The sequence below is a fragment of the Saimiri boliviensis genome, chromosome 15 (genome assembly GCF_048565385.1).
Source record: "Saimiri boliviensis isolate mSaiBol1 chromosome 15, mSaiBol1.pri, whole genome shotgun sequence".
NCBI classification, from domain to species: Eukaryota; Metazoa; Chordata; class Mammalia; order Primates; family Cebidae; genus Saimiri; species Saimiri boliviensis.
In genome coordinates, this window is record NC_133463.1 from 91,753,240 (window position 1) to 91,775,974 (window position 22,735).

The 22,735-nt window shown below is 48.2% G+C and overlaps 1 protein-coding gene across 5 annotated transcripts in view; it reads left to right on the forward strand.

Annotated features, from left to right (window-relative positions):
• MROH1 (maestro heat like repeat family member 1) overlaps positions 1–22,735 on the forward strand; it is a 112,671-nt gene that overhangs the window by 2,357 nt on the left and 87,579 nt on the right. For all 5 annotated transcript variants that reach the window (XM_074387281.1, XM_074387282.1, XM_074387284.1 and 2 more), the window contains 2 exons: positions 16,997–17,074; positions 20,368–20,513. In XM_074387281.1, the coding sequence (XP_074243382.1) occupies positions 17,053–17,074; positions 20,368–20,513 (168 nt within the window). In that variant the 5' untranslated portion in view covers positions 16,997–17,052. Of the gene's footprint in view, positions 1–16,996; positions 17,075–20,367; positions 20,514–22,735 lie in introns of those variants that run through there.

Consider the following 22,735-nt stretch of genomic DNA (forward strand, 5'->3'; position numbering starts at 1 on the left):
TGTACTAGTGAGAGCGTCTGTAGATAGGTGTGGAAAAGTGGGTGTTTGGCCACTCAGGCCTGTTGTGATGTGGAAAAGTGGGTGTTTGGCCACTCAGGCCTGTTGTGGCTGTTACTCATTCTCTGCCACTGGCACCAGCACCTGAGTAGCCCCTGTCCCCACCACATCAAGATGCTGTGGGTGTTCAACTGTGTGCTGGCCTCACTGCAAGTCTTTGACTCACAACACTTGTTGCCATATAGCCTACAACTAGAGGTGCTGGTCATTGTTGATCATCACCATTTATAGGTGTTAGCACAGGGAACAGGGATTTCCCACACCTGCTCATGGCTGCACAGTAAGCACACACAAGGAGGAGCTGGGCACCTGGCTCTGCCACCGAGCCCTTATCTAGCCCCTGATACGGGAGTGCTGGGAAGTGAAGAGTGTGGCTCCTTAGGAAACAGGGGAAGGGAAGTGCTGCGTAGAGGAGGGCATGGGCCCTGGCTAGGGCTCCATCCCCATGGGCCTAGGTGAGGACAGGCACTCTTGCCTTCCTGCCCAAATTTGCATTTCCCAAGGCTACCCTGGTCTGCCATGCCCCCATCCTGTGCCTATAAAAACCCAAGACCCAGGCCAGCCGTGGTGGCTTACACCTGTAATCCCAGCACTTTGGGAGGCCGAGGTGGGTGGATCATGAGGTCAGGAGTTCAAGACCAGCCTGGCCAACGTGGTGAAACCCTGTCTTTACTAAAAATACAAAAATGTGGTATGTGCCTGTCATCCCAGTTACTCAGGAGACTGAGGCAGGAGAATTGCTTGAATCCAGGAGGCGGAGGTTGCAGTGAGCCAAAATCACCCCATTGCACTCCAACCTGTGCAATAGAGCCAGACTCCGTCTCAGAAAAAAAAAAAAAAAAAAAAAAACCCAAGAGACAGGTAAAGGCAGGGGCACAGGCAGCTGGACCTGGAGATGAGCAGATTGGCGGAGGAAGACACAAGCAGCTGGACCTCAAAGGGAGCATGCAGGTGGAAGAGCACACCAACAGATACCAGCACACTGGCAGGCCACTGACTGACCATACAAGGCCAAGTTTGGCTGGGGCAGTTGGAGGAGAGCTTGGACTGCTTGGCAGCCCAAGTCTAGGAGAAGACCGTCTCCCTTCTGGCTCCCCCATCGGCTGAGAGCTACTTCCACTTGATAAAACTTTACAGTCATTCTCCAAGCCCACGTGATCCGAGTCTTCCAGTACACCAGAGGGCAAGAACTCAGGATATAGAGGCTCTGTTGGTTAACACAAGCCTCCTATAGATGGCAAACTAAAAGAGCACCCTATAACACACGACCACTGGGGCTTCAGCTGTAAACATTCACTCCTAGACGCTGCCATGGGGTTGGAGCCCCACAGCCTGCCCGTCTGTATGCTCCCCTAGAGGTTTGAGCAGCGGGGCACTGAAGACGCGAGCCACACCCCCAATCGCATGCCCTGCGACCACGTGGACAAGGGAACTTTTCCGCACCACCATGCTGCACTGCTGTCAGCTCTGGAAGAGCATGCGAGTGCATCTGCTTATCCTAGGGTCAGTCAGCACAATCCCCATATGTCTGCTGGCCATCTCTCTCTCTTATGAGAATTCTTGCACATCCTTTGCTCTTTTTCCTGTTTATCAGGAAAGAGAGTGATGTGCACAAGCTCCTTTGCAAACGGTAGTCCTTCCCTATCCACAGGGGTACATCTTGTACCTATATACCTTTGATAAAATTTAGTTATAAATTAGGCACAGTAAGAGTTGGCAATAACAAATAATAAAATAGAACAATTTATGACAATATTCAGGACGGCATACAATTTAAAACATGAGTTCAGGCCAAACGTGATGGCTTATGCCTGTAATCCTAGCACTTTGGGAGGCCAAGGCAGGCAGATCACCTGAGGTCAGGATTCAAGACCAGCCTGGCCAATGTGGTGAAACCCCATCTCTACTAAAAATACAAAAATTAGTTGGGCATTGTGGCACATGCTTGTAATCCCAGGTGCTTGGGAGGCTGAGGCAGGAGAATCATTTGAACTCAGGAGGCAGAGGTTTCAGTGAGCCAAGATCATGACATTGCACTCCAGCCTGGGCGACAAGAACAAAACTCTGTCTCAAAAAAAAAAAAAAAGCCGGGCGCGGTGGCTCAAGCCTGTAATCCCAGCACTTTGGGAGGCCGAGGCGGGTGGATCACGAGGTCAAGAGATCGAGACCATCCTGGTCAACATGGTGAAACCCCGTCTCTACTAAAAATACAAAAAATTAGCTGGGCATGGTGGCGCGTGCCTGTAATCCCAGCTACTCGGGAGGCTGAGGCAGGAGAATTGCCTGAACCCAGGAGGCGGAGGTTGCGGTGAGCCGAGATCGTGCCATTGCACTCCAGCCTGGGTAACAAGAGTGAAACTTCGTCTCAAAAAAAAAAAAAAGTTCATTTCTGGAATTTTTTTTTTCTTTTTTTCCTTTTTTTTTTTTTTTTTTTTTTTTAGATGGAGTTTTGCTCTTGTTGCCCAGGCTGGAATGCAGTGGTGTACTCTCAGGCCACTGCAACCTCTGCCCCCTGGGTTCAAGCCATTCTTCTGCCTCTGCCTCCCAAGTAGTTGGGATTATAGGCATGTAACACCACACCCAACTAATTTTTTTTTTTTTTTTTTTTTGAGACGGAGTTTCGCTCTTGTTGCCCAGGCTGGAGTGCAATGGCGCGATCTCGGCTCACCGCAACCTCCGCCTCCTGGGTTCAGGCAATTCTCCTGCCTCAGCCTCCTGAGTAGCTGGGATTACAGGCACGTGCCACTATGCCCAGCTAATTTTTTTGTATTTTTAGTAGAGACGGGGTTTCACCATGTTGACCAGGATGGTCTCGATCTCTTGACCTCGTGATCCACCCGCCTCGGCCTCCGAAAGTGCTAGGATTACAGGCGTGAGCCACCGTGCCCGGCCCTAATTTTGTATTTTTAATAGAGATGGGATTTCTCAATGTTGGTCCGGCTGGTTTTGAACTACTGATCTTAGGTGATCCGTCCACCTTAGCCTCCCAAAGTGCTGGGATTACAAGCATGACACCGTGCCTGGCCTTCTTTTGATTTTTAAAAATTACTTTAATTGGCCGGGCGCGGTGGCTCAAGCCTGTAATCCCAGCACTTTGGGAGGCCGAGGCGGGTGGATCACGAGGTCAAGAGATCGAGACCATCCTGGTCAACATGGTGAAACCTCGTCTCTACTAAAAATACAAAAAATTAGCTGGGCATGGTGGCGCGTGCCTGTAATCCCAGCTACTGAGGAGGCTGAGGCAGGAGAATTGCCTGAACCCAGGAGGCGGAGGTTGCGGTGAGCCGAGATCGCGCCATTGCACTCCAGCCTGGGTAACAAGAGTGAAACTCCGTCTCAAAAAAAAAAAAAAATTACTTTAATTGACAAAATTGTACATGTTTGTGGTATCTAACCTGTTTTGAAATGTATATACCTGTGTAATGGCTAAATCAAGCTAATTCACATATACCTGACCTCATATACTTTCTACTCGGACTGAGAACTTAAAATCTACTCTCAGCAATTTTCAAGTATATACTGCATTGTTAACTGTAGTCACCATGTTGTGCAATAGACCTCTTGAATTTATTCTTCCTGTCTAACCGAAACATTGTACCCTTTGACCAAGATCTCCCAGTCCTTCACCTCTGCCAGCCCTGAGGTGGCATTCTACTCTCTGCTTCTATGAGTTCAACTTTTCATAGAAGTTGAGATTCCACATGTGATATCATGTGCTTGTCTTTCTATTCCTGGATTATTTTATTTTCTATCACTTCATATAACTTCCTTTAGTTCGTCCTATTTCTCATAAATGACAGGAATTCCTTCCTTTTTTTTTTTCTTGAGACCGAGTTTCGTTCTTGTTGCCCAGGTTGGAATGCAATGGTATGATCTCGGTTCACTGCGAACTCTGCCTCCCGGGTTCAAGCACTTCTCTAGCCTCAGCCTCCCAAGTAGCTGGGATTATAGGCGCCTGCCACCATGCCTAGCTAATTTTTGTATTTTTTTGTAGAGATCAGGTTTTACCATGTTGGGTAGGCTGGTCTCGAACTCCTGACCTCAAGCGATCCACCTACCTTGGCCTCTGAAAGTGCTGGGATTGCAGGCATGAGCCACCACACCCAGTCGAATTCTTTTTTTTTTTTTTTTGAGATGGAGTCTTACTCTGTCACCAGGCTGGAGTGCAGTGGTGTGATCTCGGCTCACTGCAACCTCTGCCTCCTGGGTTCAAGCCATTTTCTTCCTGAGTAGCTGGGACTATAGGTGCACGCCACCACGCCCAGCTAATGTTTTGTATTTTTAGTAGAGATGGAGTTTTACCGTGTTAGCCAGGATGGTCTCCATATCCTGACTTTGTGATCCACTGGCATCGGCCTCCCAAAGTGCTGGGATTGCAGGCATGAGCCACCATGCCCGGCTTTACACCCGGCTGCATTCCTTCTTTTTTAAGACTGAATAAATAATATTTCATTGTGATATATACCACATTTTCTTTGTTTTCGTTTTCTTTTTTCTTTAAATAATAACACATTTTCTTTATTCATTCATCCAGCAATACATACTTCCGTCGATTCCATATCTTAGCTTTTGTGAATAGTGCTGCAGTAACTATGGGAGTGCAAGTTTCTTTTTGAGATCCTAATTTCATTTCCTTTGGTTATGAACTCAGGATTGTTGGATGATATGGCAGTTCTGTTTTTATCTTTTTTTTTTTTTTTGAGACAGAGTCTGGCTCTGTTGCCCAGGCTGGAGCGCAGTGGCACGATATCGGCTCACTGTAACCTCTACCTCCTGGATTCAAGCCATTCTCCTGCCTCAGCCTTCCGAGTAGCTGGGACTACAGGCACAAGTCACCACACCCAGCTAATTTTTTTTTACATTTTTTAGTTCAGACGGGGTTTCACCTTGCTGGTCAGACTGGTCTCAAACTCCTGTCCTCAGATGATTTGCTTGCCTTAGCCTCCCAAAGTGCTGGAATTACAGGCATGAGCCATCCCACCCGGCCTATTTTTTTTGCGACGGGATCTCACTCTGTCGCCCAGGCTGGAGTACAGTGATGAGATCATGTCTCACTGCAGTCTCAACCTTCAGAGCTCCAGCAATCCCTCTGCCTCAGCCTCCCGAGCAACTGGGACTATAGGTGCATGCCACTATGCCTGGCTATAATTTTTTATTTTGTTGTAGAGATGTGTGCCTCACTTTGCTGCCAGGCTGTTCTCGATCTCCTGCTTTGCCCCTTTTTAAATTGGACTGCTTCCTTGCTACTAAGCTGAATTCCTCTTGTAAACATTAACTCTTTTTCAGACGTGTGGTTTGCAAATATTTTGCCCCAGGCTGTAGTTTTAGGTGTCTCCACTGGTTTGTTTTTTTTTTTTTAGACGGAGTTTCGCTCTTGTTACCCAGACTGGAGTGCAATGGCGCGATCTCGGCTCACCGCAACCTCCGCCTCGTGGGTTCAGGCAATTCTCCTGCCTCAGCCTCCTCAGTAGCTGGGATTACAGGCACGCGCCACCATGCCCAGCTAATTTTTTGTATTTTTAGTAGAGACGGGGTTTCACCATGTTGACCAGGATGGTCTCGATCTCTCGACCTCGTGATCCACCCGCCTCGGCCTCCCAAAGTGCTGGGATTACAGGCTTGAGCCACCGCGCCCGGCCCACTGGTTTGATGTAGTCCCATCCACTGTTTTGTTACCTGTGCTGCCTTGTTTTTCATTTAATTTATCCTCCACTGGGGTGTGGGTGTGATTTAAATGGTATAGTACATGGTTTTAAAAATACATGATTTTGACATTCAGAAATTAATTTTTTTTTTTTTTTTTTTTTGAGACAGGGTCTTACTATGTCATCCAGGCTTGAGTACAATGGCATGATTACAGCTTACTGCAGACTTGACCTTGCAGGCTCAAGCCATTCTCCCACCTCAACCTCCTAACTTGCTTAGACTATAGATACAGGCCTCCATGCCTGGCTAGTTTTTTTGTTTTTTGAGACAGGGTTTCACTGTGTTACCCAGGCTGGTCTTGAACTTCTGGGTTCAAGTATGCCAACTGCCTCAGCTCCCAAGTGCTGTGTGAGCCACCACACCTGGCCTAAAATTTTTATATGGTCAAACTGAGTTAATGTTCATTATGGCATCTGGGGTTTTGTATTTGGCATAGAAAAGCATTTCCTATTCAAGACTAAAATGTTTGCCTGTCTCCTCCCTCCCTTCTTCCTTTCCTTTCCCTTTCCCTTTTTCCTTTCTCCTTTCCCCTTTTCCTTTCTCCTTTCCCCTCCCCTCCCCTCCCCTCCCCTCCCCTCCCCAATGAGAGGCTCAAGTGAGAGGCCTCAGCCTCTCAAAGTGCTGAAGTTCTAGGTGTGAGCCACTGTGCTCCCCACCGCCCCTGCTTTTTTAAAAGACAGGGTTGGTCTCTGTCACCCAAGCTGGAGAGCAGTGGTACCATCTCAGTTCACTGCAGCCTTGAACCTCTGGGCTCAAGGGATCCTCCTGCCTCCGCCTCCTCAGGAGCCTGGACTACAGGTGTGTGCCACCACCCTTGACTAATTTTAAAAAAAAAATTTGTAGAGATGAGGTCTTGCTATGTTACCTAGGCTGGTATTCTTGGTTCTTTGTATGGTTTTTCCTTGATATCCATGGAGGATTTGTTCTGGGAACCTCTGCAGATACCAGAATTCAGACACTAAAGTCCGTGATATAAAAGGGTGTAGTATTTGCATATGACCCTACACACATCCTCTCATATACTTTAAATAATCTCTGGATTACTTATAATACTTAATACAATATAAAGTCTACATAAATAGTTGTTATAGTCTGGTATGGTGGCTTACACCTATAATCTCAGCACTTTGGGAGGCCAAGACAGGAGGATTGCTTGAGTCCAGGAATTTGAGACCAGCCTGGGCAACATAAAAGACCCCATCTCTAAAAAAATTTTTTTTTTTTTTTCCCGAGACAGAGTTTCACTCTTGTTACCCAGGCTGGAGTGCAATGGCGCGATCTCGGCTCACCACAACCTCTGCCTCCTGGGTTCAGGCAATTCTTCTGCCTCGAGTAGCTGGGATTACAGGCACGCGCCACCATGCCCAGCTAATTTTTTTGTATTTTTAGTAGAGACGGGGTTTCACCATGTTGACCGGGATGGTCTCGATCTCTTGACCTCGTGATCCACCCACCTCGGCCTCCCAAAGTGCTGGGATTACAGGCTTGAGCCACCGCGCCCGGCCTAAAAAATTTTTAAAAAGTGAGCTGGATCAGAGCAAAGGCCCAGGTGAAGGGAGAAAAAAAATAGGTGAGCTGGCTATGGTGGCATGTGCCTGTGGTCCCAGCCCCTCAGGAGGCTGAGGTGGGAGGATAACTTGAGCCCAGGAGGTTGAGGCTATAGTGAACCGTGATTGTGCTACTGCGCTCCAGCCTGGGTGGCAGAGTGAGACCTTGTCTCAAAACAACAACAGAAGACTTTAAAATGTGTTTTCTTACTGGCAGGGTACTTCTTGACTTCAGGGATAAAGCATGGATGTAACTAATCTAAAAAAAGGATCTCGTCCAGGCAGGTGATGTTTGTCTTTTCCCTTCAAGGCTCAGTGGTTAGCTTTATAGATAAGGGCAATCCTAATTATAAAAAACAGTTCTGCAAAACAGTTGTGCAAATCCCTTCCTACCTTAAATCCTGGCGCTTGCTTATTTTCCTTACTAACAAATGTCCTTTGTGACATGCTTTTCCAGAATAGGACACTTTCGTCTGTGCTAAAAGCCTGTTCAGGCAAATGTCCTTTCTTCTCAGTGACTTTTTTTTCATGATGTCCGTAACTTGTTTGCTGCCTCTTGGTTGGCAGAAGCTGTTTCTCCTGTTATCTTGACATTTTTTGCAAAACCCCTTTATAAACTATCAAAGTATCCTTTGATGGCATTAAACCCCCAGCTTGAGATCTTTCCCTTCCCTTTGCTTTAAGTTGCTGTACAATGACTTTGCTTTTTCTCAAATCATGTTAAAGTCTACAGGTATGCCTTTCTTTTTGAGATGAAGTCTCGCTCTGTCACCCAGGCTGGAGTGCAGTGGTGTGATCTCAGCTCACTGCAACCTCTGCCTCCTGGGTTCAAGCAATTCTGCCTCAGCCTCCTGAGTAGGTGGGATTACAGGCCCATGCCGCCATGCCCAACTAATTTTTGTAATTTTTTTTTTTTTTTTTTTTGGAGACAGTGTCTCACTCTGTCACCTAGGCTGGCACTGTCTTGGCTCACTGCAATCTCCACCTCCTAGGTTCAAGCAATTCTCCTGCCTCAGCCTCCTGAGTAGCTGGGATTACAGGCCAGTGCCACCCCACCTGGCTAATTTTTTTGTAATTTTTAGTAGAGACTGGATTTCACCATCTGAGCCAGGCTGGTCTTGAACTCCTGACCTCATGATCCACCCGCCTCGGCCTCCCAAAGTGCTGGGATTACAGGTGTGAGCCACTGCGCGTGGCCTAATTTTTGTGTTTTTAGTAGAGACAGATTTCACCATGTTGGTCAGGCTGGTCTCTAACCCCTGACCTTGTGATCTACCTACCTCCGCCTCCCAAAGTGCTGGGATTACAGGAGTCACTTACCTTGCCCGGCCTGGTATGCCTTTCTTATAGCAAACTTGCATCCACATAAAAGCTGCATTTTCAGTACAAGGTAAAAAGGTTTTTCACAAAAAGAGCAAGGTTTTTACATCTGTTGGTGTAGCTGTAGTGATGGCTTCATGAATTTTCTTTTCTTTTTTTAAAAAATGGTCCTTATGTGCTGGGCACAGTGGCACATGCCTGTAATCCCAGCACTTTGGGAGGTCAAGGTAGGCTGATCACGAGATCAAGAGATCAAGACCATCCTGGCCAACATGGTGAAACCCCATCTCTACTAAAATACAAAAATTAGCTGGGTGTGGTGGCACGTGCCTGTAGTCCCAGCGACTTGAAAGGCTGAGGCAGGAGAATCGCTTGAAGATGGGAGGCAGAGGTTGTGATGAGCTGGAATTGCGACACTGCCCTCTAGCCTGATGCCTGGTGACAGAGTGAGACTCTGTCTCAAAAAAAAAAAAAGGTCCTTATGCTGGATTCATTTATCTTTAAGCAGTGGCAGCTGTGGCTGTAGACCTCAGGCTGTGGTACAAACCAGGCAATTCAGCTTGTTCTTACAAAGTCATGACTTTCTTCTACTTTTTGGGAGCACTTTCATCATCACTACTGGCACTGTGTGTGGGTTCCATGGTGTCATTAAAGTCACTGACTAAACATGATGAAAAGTGTGGGAGAACCACAGGCGATCGGTTTTACTGCAAACTGCTAATGTGAGGATGATGGTGTCCTATGGTGTTTCAAGCAGATACACTCAATACCTGAGCTCACTGCAGTAGCAATGAGAGGTGGCTGTGAAATTATCACAGTAGTACAGTATGTGCTACAGTGAATTCTTTTTTTTTTTTTGAGACAGAATTTCGCTCTCGTTACCCAGGCTGGAGTGCAGTGGCGGATCTCGGCTCACCGCAACCTCCGCCTCCTGGGTTCAGGCAATTCTCCTGCCTCAGCCTCCTGAGTAGCTGGGATTACAGGCACGCGCCACCATGCCCAGCTAATTTTTTGTATTTTTAGTAGAGACGGGGTTTCAACGTGTTGGCCAGGATGGTCTTGATTGCTTGACCTCGTGATCCACCTGCCTTGGCCTCTCAAAGTGCTGGGATTACAGGCGTGAGCCACTGTGCCCGGCCCTTTTTTTTCTTTGAGATGAAGTCTTGCTCTGTCACCCAGGCTGGAGTGCAGTGGCACAATCTCAGATCACTGCAACCCCCGATTCCTGGTTCAAGTGATTCTTCTGCCTCAGCGTCCTGAGTAACTGGGATTACAGGCACTTGCCACTACACCAGGCTAATTTTTATATTTTTAGTAGAGATGGGGTTTCACCATGTTGGCCAGGCTGGTCTCTTAAGTCCTGACTTCAAATGATCCACCTGCTTTGACCTCCCAAAGTGCTGGGATTATAGGCATGAACCACTATGTCCAGCCAGTTTTTCTTAGGTATTCTTTAACAAGTTGAGTGAGTTCTCTTCTCTTCCTAGTTGAGGAAGTTCCCTTCTCTTTTTGAGAATTTTTTTTTTTTTTTGAGATGGAGTCTGGCACTGTTGCCCAAGCTAGAGTACAATGGTGCGATCTTGGCTCACTGCAACCTCTGCCTCCTGGATTTAAGCGATTCTCCTGCCTAAGCCTCCCGAGAAGCTGGGATTACAGGCGCCCACCACCATGCCTAGCTAATTTTTGTATTTTTAGTGGAGACAGAGTTTCACCATGTTGGCCAGGCTGGTTTCGAATTTGTAACCTCGTAATCCACCCACCTCGGCCTCCTAAAGTGCTGGGATTACAAGTGTGAGCCACCACGCCCAGCCTCTTCTTGAGAATTTTTATCATAAGTGAATGTTGGATTGTGACAAATGCTTTTTCTGCATTTATTGAGATGATCATATGTTTGTTCTTTATTAGTTTATTAGCGTTATGAATTATATCAGCTGAATTTAAAAATATTAAAACCAGCCAGACACAGTGGCTCACGCCTGTAATCCCAGCAATTTGGGAGGCTGAGGTTGGTGGATCACCTGAGTTCAGGGGTTTGAGACCAGCCTGGGCAACATGGCAAAATGCCATCTCTTCTAAAAAACTACAAAAATTAGCTGGGCATAGTGGCATGCCTGTAATCCTAGCTATTCAGGAAGCTGAGACAGGAGAATTGCTTGAACCTAAGAGGCAGAGATAACAGTGAGACAAGATCGCACCACTACACTCTAGCCTGGGTAATAGAGTGAGACTCCATTTCAAAAAAAAACAAAAGTGTAAGTGTGTGTGTGTATATGTGTGTGTGTGTGTATGTGTGTAAATGAATATATAATACACATATATATATACACACACACACATATATACATTAAAACCTTATCGGATAAATCCCATTTGATCATGATGGAATTATTCTTTTTATATGTTTCTAGATAATGATTTGATAAATATTAAGAATTTGCACATTTGTGTCCATAAGCAATATTGGTTTATAGTTTTCTTTCTTTGTTTTTTGTTTTGTTTTGTTTTGTTTTTTTTCTTGAGACAGAGTCTCACTCTGTCCCCAGGCTGCAGTGCAATGATGTGATCTTGGCTCACTGCAATCTCCACCTCCTGGATTCAAGAGATTCTCCTGCCTCAGCCTCCTGAGTAGCTGGGATTATAGGCGCACACCACCACACCCGGCTAATTTTTGTATTTTCAGTAGAAACAGCATTTCACCATGTTGGCCAGGTTGGTCTTGAACTCCTGACCTCAGATGATCCACCCACCTCGGCCTCCCAAAGTGCTGAGATTACAGGTGTGAGCCACTATGCTTGGCCAGTTTTCTTTTTTTGTTTTAGATGGAGTCTTGATCTGTCGCCCAGGCTGGAGTATAGCAGTGCGATCTCCGCTCACTGCAACTTCCGCCTCCTGAGTTCAAGTCATTCTTGTGCCTCAGCCTCCCGAGTAGCTGGGATTACAGACATGTGCCACCATGCCCGGCTAATTTTTGTATTTTTAGTAGAGATGGGGTTTTCCCATGTTGGTCAGGCTGGTCTTGAACTCCCAGCCTCAGGTGATCTGCCTCCCTCAGCTTCTCAAAGTGCTGGGATTACAGGTGTGAGCCCCTGCGCCTGGACTTTTTTTTTTTTTGAGATGGAGTCCCACTCTTGTCGTCCAGGTTGGAGTGCTGTGGCACGATCTCAGCTCCCTGCAACCTCCACCTCCTGGGTTCAAGCAATTCTTCTGTCTCAGCTTCCCAAGTAACTGGGATTACAGGTGCACACCACCACGCCTGGCTAATTTTTGTATTTTTAGTAGAGACAGGGTGGATCCTGATCTCAGGTGATCCACCTGCCTCAGCCTCCCAAACTGCTGGGTTTACAGGTATGAGCCACTGTGCCGGGACCCTAGTTCTTAAGGTAGAAGTCATTCTTTTTTTCCTTGCACAATCAACCTGCCTGTCAGCCTCCCAAAGTGCCAGGAGTGAGCCACTCTGCCTGGCCTAATTTTCTGTTCATTTGTTCTGTGAGAGACAGAGGGCTGGGCACCTTGGGAGGCCAAGGCGGGTGGATCACCTGAGGTCAGGAGTTCAAGACCAGCCTGGCCAGCATGATGAAACCCTGTCTCTACTAAAAATAGAAAAATTAGCCGGGTGTGGTGGCACGCGCCTGTAGTCCCAGCTACTTGGGAGGCTGAGGCAGAAGACTCACTAGAACCCAGGAGGCAGAGGTTGCAGTGAGCTGAAATCTGCCATTGCACTCCAGCCAGGGTGACAAAAGCGAAACATTGTGTCAAAAAAAAAAAAAAGATGTTGAAATGTGTACTATAATTTGGATTTGCTATTTTTCGTTGCGTTTTTATTAGTTTTGGCTTTGTGTATTTTGAAGTTCTGTAATTAGGTAAAAGGGTTTAGGACACTTAATATTTCTGAAATCTAGTTTGTCTAATATGACTTCAGCTTTCTCTTTTTTGAGACCGAGTTTTGCACTGGAGTGCGATGGCGTGCTCTCACTGCAGCCTCCACCTCCTGAGTGCAGGTGATTCTCCTGCCTCGGCCTCCCGAGTAGCTGGGATTATAGGCATGCACCACCATGCCCGGCTAATTTAGTATTTTTAGTAGAGATGGAGTTTCTCCACGTTGGCCAGGCTGGTCTCAAACTCCCAACCTCCGGTAATCCGTCCATCTTGGCCTCCCAAAGTGCTGGGATTACAGGCATGAGCCACTGTGCCCAGCCGACTCCAGCTTTCTTGTAACTAATGTCAGCCATGTTTTTCTTTGCCCATCCTGTTGCTTTCAACCCCCTAGTGTTAACATATTTAATCTTTCCTGTAGTTTTGTGAATATATGAAATAGTTCTAATAACAATCTGATGTCTGTGTCTCTGAACTCTTTCCTTTGTATTATATCTGGATCAGTTAGTATTGGTTGGTTCATCCTCACAATGGGTTGGATTTTCTTGCTTCTTTGCGTGCCTGGTAAATTTTGATTGGATGCCTGGCATTGCTTTTGCCTTGCTGGTGGTGCTGGATATTTTTGTGTTCCTGTTAATAATCATGAGCTTTGCGCTGGGAACTGGCTAAGTTACTTGGGAACAGTTTGATCTTGTCAGGCCTTTTAGCTTTGTTAGGTGAGACCAGAATGATGTTTAGTCTAGGACTGATTTGGTTAGTTACTGAGGCGGGATCCTGAGTCATGACGCTTCCCACTCCGGCTGTGGGGAGCAGGCGCCATTCCTGTCCCCATGGAAGCCCTGGGTGTTGCTTCTCCTCATCCCTTCCTGTGGCTCTTTCTGTGGCCTTGGATTGTTTCTTCCCACACAAGGCATTCGTATTAGTTTTCTAGTGCTGATGTAACACATTACCACAAACTTAGTTCCTTAAGCAACACAAATTTATTTCCAGAAAGTTCTAATGTGGGTCTCACCAGCTGGAACCCAGGCATTAGGGGCTCCTTCCCTTTCTGGTGCCTCTGGGGAGGATCTGCTTCTGCTGTCTTGGGTTCCTGGCAGAATTTGGTTCTTTGTATCTGTAGGATGGAAGCCCGTGTTTTCCCGTCAGCCACCAGCCGAGGGCCATGCGCAGCTCCTCCAGGCCACCTGCACTCCTTGTCTCAGGGCCCCCCTCCTCCATCGTCCAGCCAGCAGGAGTGGCGTGAGTCCTTCTCATGCCTCAGATTTCTCCTTCTCCCTCTTGCGTCTCTTCTCTTTGACCGCCCTGGGAAAGGCTCTTTGATTTTAAGGACTCACATGATTAGTTTGGTCTCACCCAAATAATCCGGGATAATCTCCATGTGTCAGGGCCTGTACCCTTAATCCCATCTTCTGAACCCCCTTTGCTGTGTTAAGGGATCATACACTGGTTCAGGGGATTAGGGTGTGAGCATCTTTGGGGCGATTATTCTGCTGACCAGTAACTTGCTGAGTGCTCAGAGAACCCTCTGCAGGTCTCTGAAGTTCTCTTTGGGCAGTGCTTTCTTCGTTACGAGAGCCTGCATGCTCCAGCCACCCTGTTATCGGTCAGCACTCCCTGTTCTATCCCTTTAGCCTACGTGTTTTGCTGGGCCCTAGGCCTGGGTCCTGTCCCCAGGCAGTGAGCTGAGCTCTTATAGGGCTCCACCTCATTTCCTACTTCTCAGGGCTCACTGCCCTTCATTTTCCGATATCCATTGTCCTGAGAAACAGTGGTTTCTTGTGTTTTGTCCAGTTTTTTAGTTTTCCTGTGATTCTCGCCTGGGCCGGGAGCAGAAAAGTCCAAATACGCACACTCATTTGTTTTGTTTACTTCTGTTTGAGTTGGGCAAGCGTGGCTGCTGCACTGGAATGGGTATTGCACAGTTGTGGACTGGCGTCAGTTCCACCTGTTTCTTCCTGAACGATGGAGCTGGGCAGGTCTGGCTACCCACAGGGCACGGCCTCTGGTCCCAGAGCCCGGTTGCTCAGCCCAGCTTCTCCGCCTCACCAGCTTAGCTCAGGTCTGGGAACTCTGGCTCCTGATGCTCCACACCAGGCGTGCCCTTGACTCTGGGAAGTGTGTGCACTTTCACAGGTTTTCTACCCTGCCTGTCAGCCACTGCCCTCTTCAGTTCTTAACTCTTCCACAACTTGGGATCTTTTTCTTCTCTTTGGTGTGCCACAAAGGAATACTTTGTTTGTTTGTCTGTTTGTTTAATTGCGACGGAGTCTCGCTCTCTCGCCCAGCCTGGAGTACAATGGTTCGATTTCGGCTCACTGCAATCTCCACCTCCTGGATTCAAGAGATTTTCCTGCCTCAGCCTCCTGAGTAACTGGGATTACAGGTGCATGCCACCACTCCTGGCTAATTTTTGTATTTTTTTTTTAGTAGAGACAGGGTTTTGCCATGTTGGCCAGGCGGGTCTCGAACTCCTGATCTCAGATGATCCACCTGCTTCGGCCTCCCAAAGTGCTGGGATTACAGGCATGAGCCACTGCACCCGGCCCTGTTTTTCTTTTCTTTTCGTCTCCTTTTTTTTTTTTTGAGACAGGGTCTTGCTCTGTTGACCAGGCTGGAGTGCAATGCAGTGGTGCAATCTCAGTTCACTTCAACCTCCACCTCCCAGGTTCAAGCAATTGTGCCACCTCCGCCTCCTGAGTAACTGGGATTACAGGCATGAGCCACCTCACTGGCTAATTTTTTTTTGGTATTTTTAGTAGAGGTGGTGATTTGCCATGTTGGCCAGGCTGATCTCAAACTCCTGGCCTCAAGTGATCCACCCGCCTTGGCCTCCCAGAACGTTGGGATTAAAGGCATGAGCCACTGCGCCTGGCCTGTTTGTTTTTTAGATCGTGTCTCACTCTGCACTCAGGCTGGAGTGCAGTGGTGCGATCTTGGCTCATGGCAGCCTCTACCTCATGGACTCAAGCAGTCCTCCCACCTCAGCCTCCTGAGTAGCTGAGACTATAGGTGTGTGCTACCATGCCCAGCTAATTTTTGTATTTTTTGTAAAGATGGGATTTTGCCATGTTGCCAGGCTGGTCTTGGACTTCTAAGCTCAAGCAGTCAACCAGCTTCTTCCTCCCAAAGTGCTTGTTTGTTTTTGAAACAGTCTCACTCTTGCCTAAGCTGGAGTGCAGTGGCATGATCACAGCTCACTGCAGCCTGGGCTCAGGTGAGCCTCCTGCCTCAGCCTCCTGAGTAGCTGAGAATACAGATGATGACCATCACACCTGGCTAATTTCTGCCTTATTTGTAGAGATGGAGTCTTCCCATGTTACCCAGGCTGGTCTCGAACTCCTGGCCTTAAGCAGGTTTATTTTTTTAAAAGGTGTATTTTCTCTCATGTCATTGGAGTATTGGCAAGATCAATCTTCCCCTTTGAGGTAGAATTTTCACATATTTTTAATTCCGCCAGCTCAAGATTTCTGTGATTTCTTTTTTTCTTCTTCTGAGATCGGGTCTAGCTTGTTGCCCAGGCTGGAGTGCAGCAGTATGTCTTTGGCTCACTGCAACCTCTGCTTCCCTGGTTCAAGCGATTCTCGTGCTTTAGCCTCCTGAGTAGCTGCAACTAAAGGTGGCTGCCACCACGCCCGGCTAATTTTTGTGTTTTTAGTAGCGGCAGAGTTTCATCGCATTGGCCAGACTGGGCTCAAACTCCTGAGCTCAAATGATCTTCCCATCTTGGCCACCCAAAATGCTGGATTACAGGTGTGAGGCATCACTCCTGACCGAGATTTCCATGATTTCTTACTTTTCCTCCAACCCATGTGTGCACAGCCCAGGGAGGTGCCCTGCCTCATGAGGGATGGTCATGGCGTCTCTCCTTCATTTTTCTCTGGGGTATGTTAGGAAGGAGTAGGGGACAGGAGGTGATTAAGGGAAGGAATGGGCTGGTGGGAGCTTCAAAGGACTGAGGATGTGAGTGTCAGGATGCTGACTGCCATGCTCACGGTGAGCCTGTGGCCCTTCTGATCATGCTTTCTGAGACACTGGACTTGAGTGTGTGCCTGTAGTGTAGACGCAGAGGGAACTTGGACACTTGCTGGACTTGATTCTTTGGGACCACTGTTGCACACGGTGGCGTGTAGCATGCGATATGTGAAAGCCATGGTGCCCGTGCTCAGTTCCTCACAGTGTGGAGGGGGATGCTCTAGGTGGAGGTGCAGCCAATCTTGCTGGGGCTAATGGTGACGAGGCGCCACTGTGGACCAGCCTGTGTATGCCGGTGAGGCGCTGGCAGGGGCTGCTGGGTGCTCAGGGATGGAGGAGAGGTGGACACTGTTGAGGATCATGGTGCCCTTTGTCCTCCCGGAATGGTTCAAAGAAAATGTGACAGAGATGTTTCCCCCAGAACAAATTTGTTTAAATTGTTCACAGAACATTTAATGATAATGCAAACTCAGATATTGTAGAGGCTTATGAATCAAATCTTGTGATTTTGGTTATTCCAGATTGGAAAACAAGTTGTTCATGTTCACACCGGGTGAAGGAAGCTGAAGCCGCAGAAATGACTGAGTCCTACATGAAGAGTGAGTGCATGGGGATTTGGGGTGGGCCGGGTGTGAGGCCTCTCTTGCCTCTGGGTGCTCAGGGCAGACCAAGGTTCTTATCAGCTCCAGTGGTGCCTGGAGTTTCCACCCTACTCTCGGGAGCCTGGGTGGGTTCTGGGCAGGTCGGGTGATGTGGGCAGGTGTAGACCTCCCACACACAAACTTCGAGTTTGGGACTCAGAAAAACACGTCGTATTCAGGATGTGGTTTGAAGGTTTTTTGGTTTCATTTTGCAACGAAGTCTCACTCTGTTGCCAGGCAGATCTGGGCTCACCACAACCTCTGACTCCTGGGTTCAAGTGATTCTCTTGCCTCAGCCTCCCAAGTAGCTGGGACTACAGGTGCATGCTACCACTCCCAGCTAATTTTTGTATTTTTGGTAAAGACAGGATTTCACCATCTTGGCCAGGCTGTTCTTGAACTCCTGACCTCAGGTGATCCGCCCACCTTGGCCTCCCAAAGTGCAGTGATTATACTTTGGGAGGTGGCATGAGCCACCGCACCTGGCCGAGTTGTTTTTTTTTTTGTTTGTTTTTTTGTTTTTTAAAGATAGGGTCTTTCACTGTCACCCAAAATGGAATACAGTGGTGCAATCATGGCTCATTGCAGCCTCAAACTCCTGAACTCAGGGGATCCTCCCACCTCAGCCTCCTGAGTAGCTGGGAAAACAGGTGCATGCCACCATGCCCAGATAATTTTTTTGTATTTTTTGTAGAGATGAGATTTTGTCATGTTGCCTAGGCTGATCTCAAACTTTTGGGCTCAAGTGATCCACCTACCTCAGCCTCCCAAAGTGCTGGGGTTACAGGCTTGAGCCACCACACCCAACCTGGAGTGACTGTTGAATAAACATGTTTTCTCCAGGTTTTCATCAGAAAAACAAAAACAAAAACCAGTAGTTGTCAAAGGCTGTTCAGGTTGCTGTGACAAAATATCTTAGATTTGGTAATTAATGAATAATAGAAATTTATTTCTCACAGTAGTGGCGGTTGGGAAGTCGCAGATGAAGACACTGGCAGATGTGATGTCTGTGAGGACTGTTCTCTGCCTCATAGATGGAGTCTCTTGCTGCTGTGTCAGCTCGTGGCTGGAGGGACTAGGGCGTCCTTCAAGCTATTTTTTTTTTTTTTTTGAGACAGTGTCTCTCTCTGTGGCCTGGGCTAGAGTGCAGTGACCTCCTTGGCCCAAGCCATCCTCCCACCTCAGCCTCCCATGTAGGTGAGATTACAGGCATATGCCACCACACCCAGCTAATTTTTTAGAATTAGTTTTTGTAGAGACGAGTTCTCACTGTGTCGCTCGGTGTGGTCTTGAATGCTTAGCTTCTAGTGATCCTTCCACCTCAGCGTCACAAAGCCCTGGCTACAGTGTGAGGTACTATACAGGGCCTCAATCTTCTTTTCTTTTCTTTTTTTTTGAGACGTGGTCTTGCTCTGTCACTCATGCTGGAGTGTGGTGGTGCTATCTCAGTTCATTGCAACCTCTGCCTCCTGGCCTAGGGATCCTCCCACCTCAGCCTCTTGAGTAGCTGGGACTACAGCTGCATGCCACTAGGCCCTCATTTTTGTATTTTTTTCTTTTTTTCTTTTTTTCTGTAGAGATAGATTTTCACCATGTTGGCCAGGCTGGTCTCAAACTCTGAACTCAAGTGATCCACCAGCCTCGGCCTCCCAAAGTGCTGGGATTACAGGTAGGAGCTACTGGGCCCAGCCATCAACCATTTTTCTTTTTTCTGAGATGGATTCTCTCTCTGTTGGCCAGGCTAGAGTGTGATGGTGTGATCTCAGCTCTCTGCCTCCTGGGTTCAAGCGATTCTCCTGCCTCAGCCTCCCAAGTAGTTGGGACTACAGGCATCTACCACCATGCCTGGCTAATTTTTGTATTTTTAGTAGGGATGGAGTTTCACCATGGTGGCCAGGCTTATCTTGAACTCCTGACCTCGGATGATCCACCTGCCTCAGCCTGGCTGAACGTGGCCTTAGCTACAGTCAGATCTCATTGATTTGGATCAGCCTGTTTATCTAACTATTGGACTTTGGAAATGCAGGGCTATTAAAAGTCCAGCTTCGGCTGGGCGCGGTGGCTCAAGCCTGTAATCCCAGCACTTTGGGAGGCCGAGGCAGGTGGATCACAAGGTCAAGAGATCGAGACCATCCTGGTCAACATGGTGAAACCCCGTCTCTACTAAAAATACAAAACATTAGCTGGGCGTGGTGGCGCGTGCCTGTAGTCCCAGCTACTCAGGAGGCTGAGGCAGGAAAATTGCATGAACCCAGGAGGCGGAGGTTGCGGTGAGTGGAGATCGCGCCATTGCACTCCAGCCTGGGTAACAAGAGTGAAACTTTGTCTCAAAAAAAAAAAAAGTCCAGCTTCCTGCTCAGGAAGGAACCCCTTCCCAGAGGGGAGACTGAGTCACTCACTGAACACATAGAGACCTGTGTGTTCCTCTGCCCCAGCAGGTGCTTTCTGGGATGTCCTCATTGGCAGCACGGGTATAGTGTTGCTGGAGCAAAAGGAAAGGGGGACATCCCCAGCCCAGCCTGGAGGGTCTTGTTGGGGTGGGGTGGCCAGTTGGCACAAGTCTCTGGGATACTTGGCCTGCCGTTTGCTGTGTGCAGGGGCCAGTTGTCACTGGCTAGGGAACCACCTGGCCTTGCCTGTAGGGCACTACATTTATTCACTGATTTCCTTGATTCACTTCTGGTCCGTGGGAGCTGAGAGCCATGGGATGAGGCTGTATCTTTATTCCTTCATGTATTTCTCACTGCTGGGGTCTTGGACCCTCTGCCCAGCACCTGCCTGTCAAGGGCCACATGTGGGCAATGGGGCCATGGGGAGTCCCAGGCTGTCTGGACACAGACCCTCAGGGAGCCTTCCTGAAGAGTCCGGCTAGTGAGTGAGCCTGTGTCCTCAAGGATGCTCAGGCCATGTGATCAGGACCAGAACAGCCTCTTGCCTGCTCTGTCTTCTGTGTCTCTCAACCCTGATGGGCTAAATAGTGTGTGCTGGCCAGACAGCTCCTCAGGGACAGCTGAAATCTGAGCCCTGCAGCTCCACAGCTTGTCTCCTCAGTGCACCTGTCCCCTACAGCAGCACAGGTGGGCAGTCCAGGCAGAGGGAGGTTATACAGGAGAGAAAGCAGCTGTACCCTCTCCTGCTCTGTGTCTGTGATCCTCACAGGCTACAGGTGTGTCCATTCCAGGAGTGGCAGCTGGGATGTGATGGGGAGGGTGCTTGGGCCTGAACACACTAACTGGGTTTTGTCACTGCAGAGCTGTCCTCCACCCTGCTGGATGCCATCACTGATAAGGACCCCCTGGTGCAGGAGCAGGTCTGCAGTGCCCTGTGCTCCCTCGGGGAAGTGCGGCCAGTGGAGATGCTCCGCGCCTGTGAGGAGTACCTGCGGCAGCATGACAAGGTATTCATGCTCCTTGATGGGGATGATGGTGTCAGGGCCGTGGTCGTTCGGGGCTTACTTGGTTTGGGATCAGACAGGGCTGGCCACGTGTCTAAGCAACCTCGCGCCTGCCTATGTCAGGATGGGTAACCTGCCTTATCTTGTCTTGTGGGGTATGACTGCGTCCCCCAAAGAGCTTGGGGACCCATCGTGACGGACTGGGCTCTCACCACGGCATTGTTCAACCCTCCTGGTTGAGACTTTTTGCTTCCCCCTTTACCCACCAAGTGGAAGCCTAATGGCCAGTCTCTGTGCTCAGTGCCTGAGCGGCAGACCATGGTCCCTGCTCGACGGACAGAAGATTGTTTCCAAGAGAATCTCATCAACCCAAGGGACTAGAAAGCACTGGTAAGTACTCAGAGAGTTGCTAAGGGCCCTCCGCTGCCAGCCCTCCTGCACCCTCAGGGAGGGGCTGCCCAGGAAGGGCCAGGGCCTTCCCTTGCTGCGCTGGAATGTTCTTCCTCTGGCACAAACATTGCCTACTCAGGAGAGCTGCAAGAGCCTCTTGGGAAGTCTCTCTGAAGCCCCACAGGGATGCCAAATCACTGACCCGAGCCCCAGGACAGACATGGCCTGGCTGGCTCTCGCCTCCTGGGATTTCGGCCTCTTTGGACCTTGGTTCATGGTTCTGTCACCGCTGACAGCATCAGCGCTGCATTGTTTGAAACTGTTCTGCACACTTCCTACTTTTTCTCAGCGTGTGTGGTGTGGGCTGTTCTGGGAAGGGGAAGAGGCTTTTGTGGTGTCAAAAGGCCGTTTTTTTTGGTTTTATTTAACATTTTGATATGTAAAAAGGGACCTCTGTACAATTTATTTCTTGTTATCAGCTACCATCTCCTGGGGCAAATAACCCAGTTCTATGAAAATATCTGCTCACTGCCATGGCCTGGCAGCACTTCCTGGGACAGGGTCTCTCCTTTCTTCCCCTGTCAGCTGTCTTAGCTGTTTTTTAGTTTTAATTTTTAATAAATTTATTATTTTTAAATTTATTATTTATTTATTCATTTATTATTTTTATCTTTTTTTTTCTTTTTTGAGATGGAGTCTCACTCTGTAGCCCAGGCTGGAGTACAATGGCACCACCTCAGCTCACTGCAGCCTCTGCATCCTGGGTTCAAGTGATTCTCCTGCCTCAGCCTCCCAAGTAGCTGGGATTACAGGCCCATGCCACCACACCTGGCTAATTTTGTATTTTTATATTTATTTTTTATTTATTTTTTGAGACGGAATTTGGCTCTGTCACCCAGGCTGGAGAACAGTGGCAAGATCTCGGCTCACTGCAACCTCCACCTCTTGGGTTCAAGCAGTTCTCCTGCCTCAGCCTCCCAAGTAGCTGGGATTACAGGCATGCGCCACTATGCCCAGCTAATTATTTTGTATTTTTAGTAGAAATGGGGTTTCTCCATGTTGGTCAGGCTGATCTTGAACTCCCAGCCTCAGGTGATCCACCTGTCTCAGCCTCCCAAAGTGTGGGATTAACAGGTATGAGCCACCGTGCCCAGCCTTGGTTGGCTATTTTTAAAAATTATTTCTTGATTACATGCTAAACAAGGGGTGGATTATTCATGTGTTTTCCAGAAAAATGGCAGGCAATTTATAGAACTGAGAGTCCCTCCTCTTTTTAGACCATATAAGATAATGTCCTGATGTTGCCATGGCATCTGTAAATTGTCATGGTGCTGGTGGGAGTGTCTTTTAGCAGCCAATGCATTGTAATTCCTGTATAATGGGCAGTGAGGACAACCAGAGATTCATCACTATGTCGGTTTTGGTCGGCTTCTTTACTGCATTCTGTTCTATCAGTGGGGTCTTTGTGACCTATATCTCATGCTGACCTGTCTTATCCTGTGACTAAGAATGCCTGAGCTCCTGGGAATACAGCCCAGTAGGTCTGAGTCTTATTATACCCAGCCCCTCTTCAAGATGGAGTCACTCTGGTTCAGACACCTCTGACAGTGTATCTTCCCACTGATGCAACTCTCCTCTGGGCTTTAAATGAACCTGGTGAACACACCACATAGGTGCTGGGCATTGAGCCCTTCTCTCTGGGGCTGAAAGACCCCATTGCCTGAGACATGCTGAAATCAATGTCTAATTGTCAGACAAAAGTAGGGCTGACCTTGCTATTTGAGGATATGGCCAAAGAATACTAAAGGTGGTTAAAAGAGTGTATTAGTCTGTTT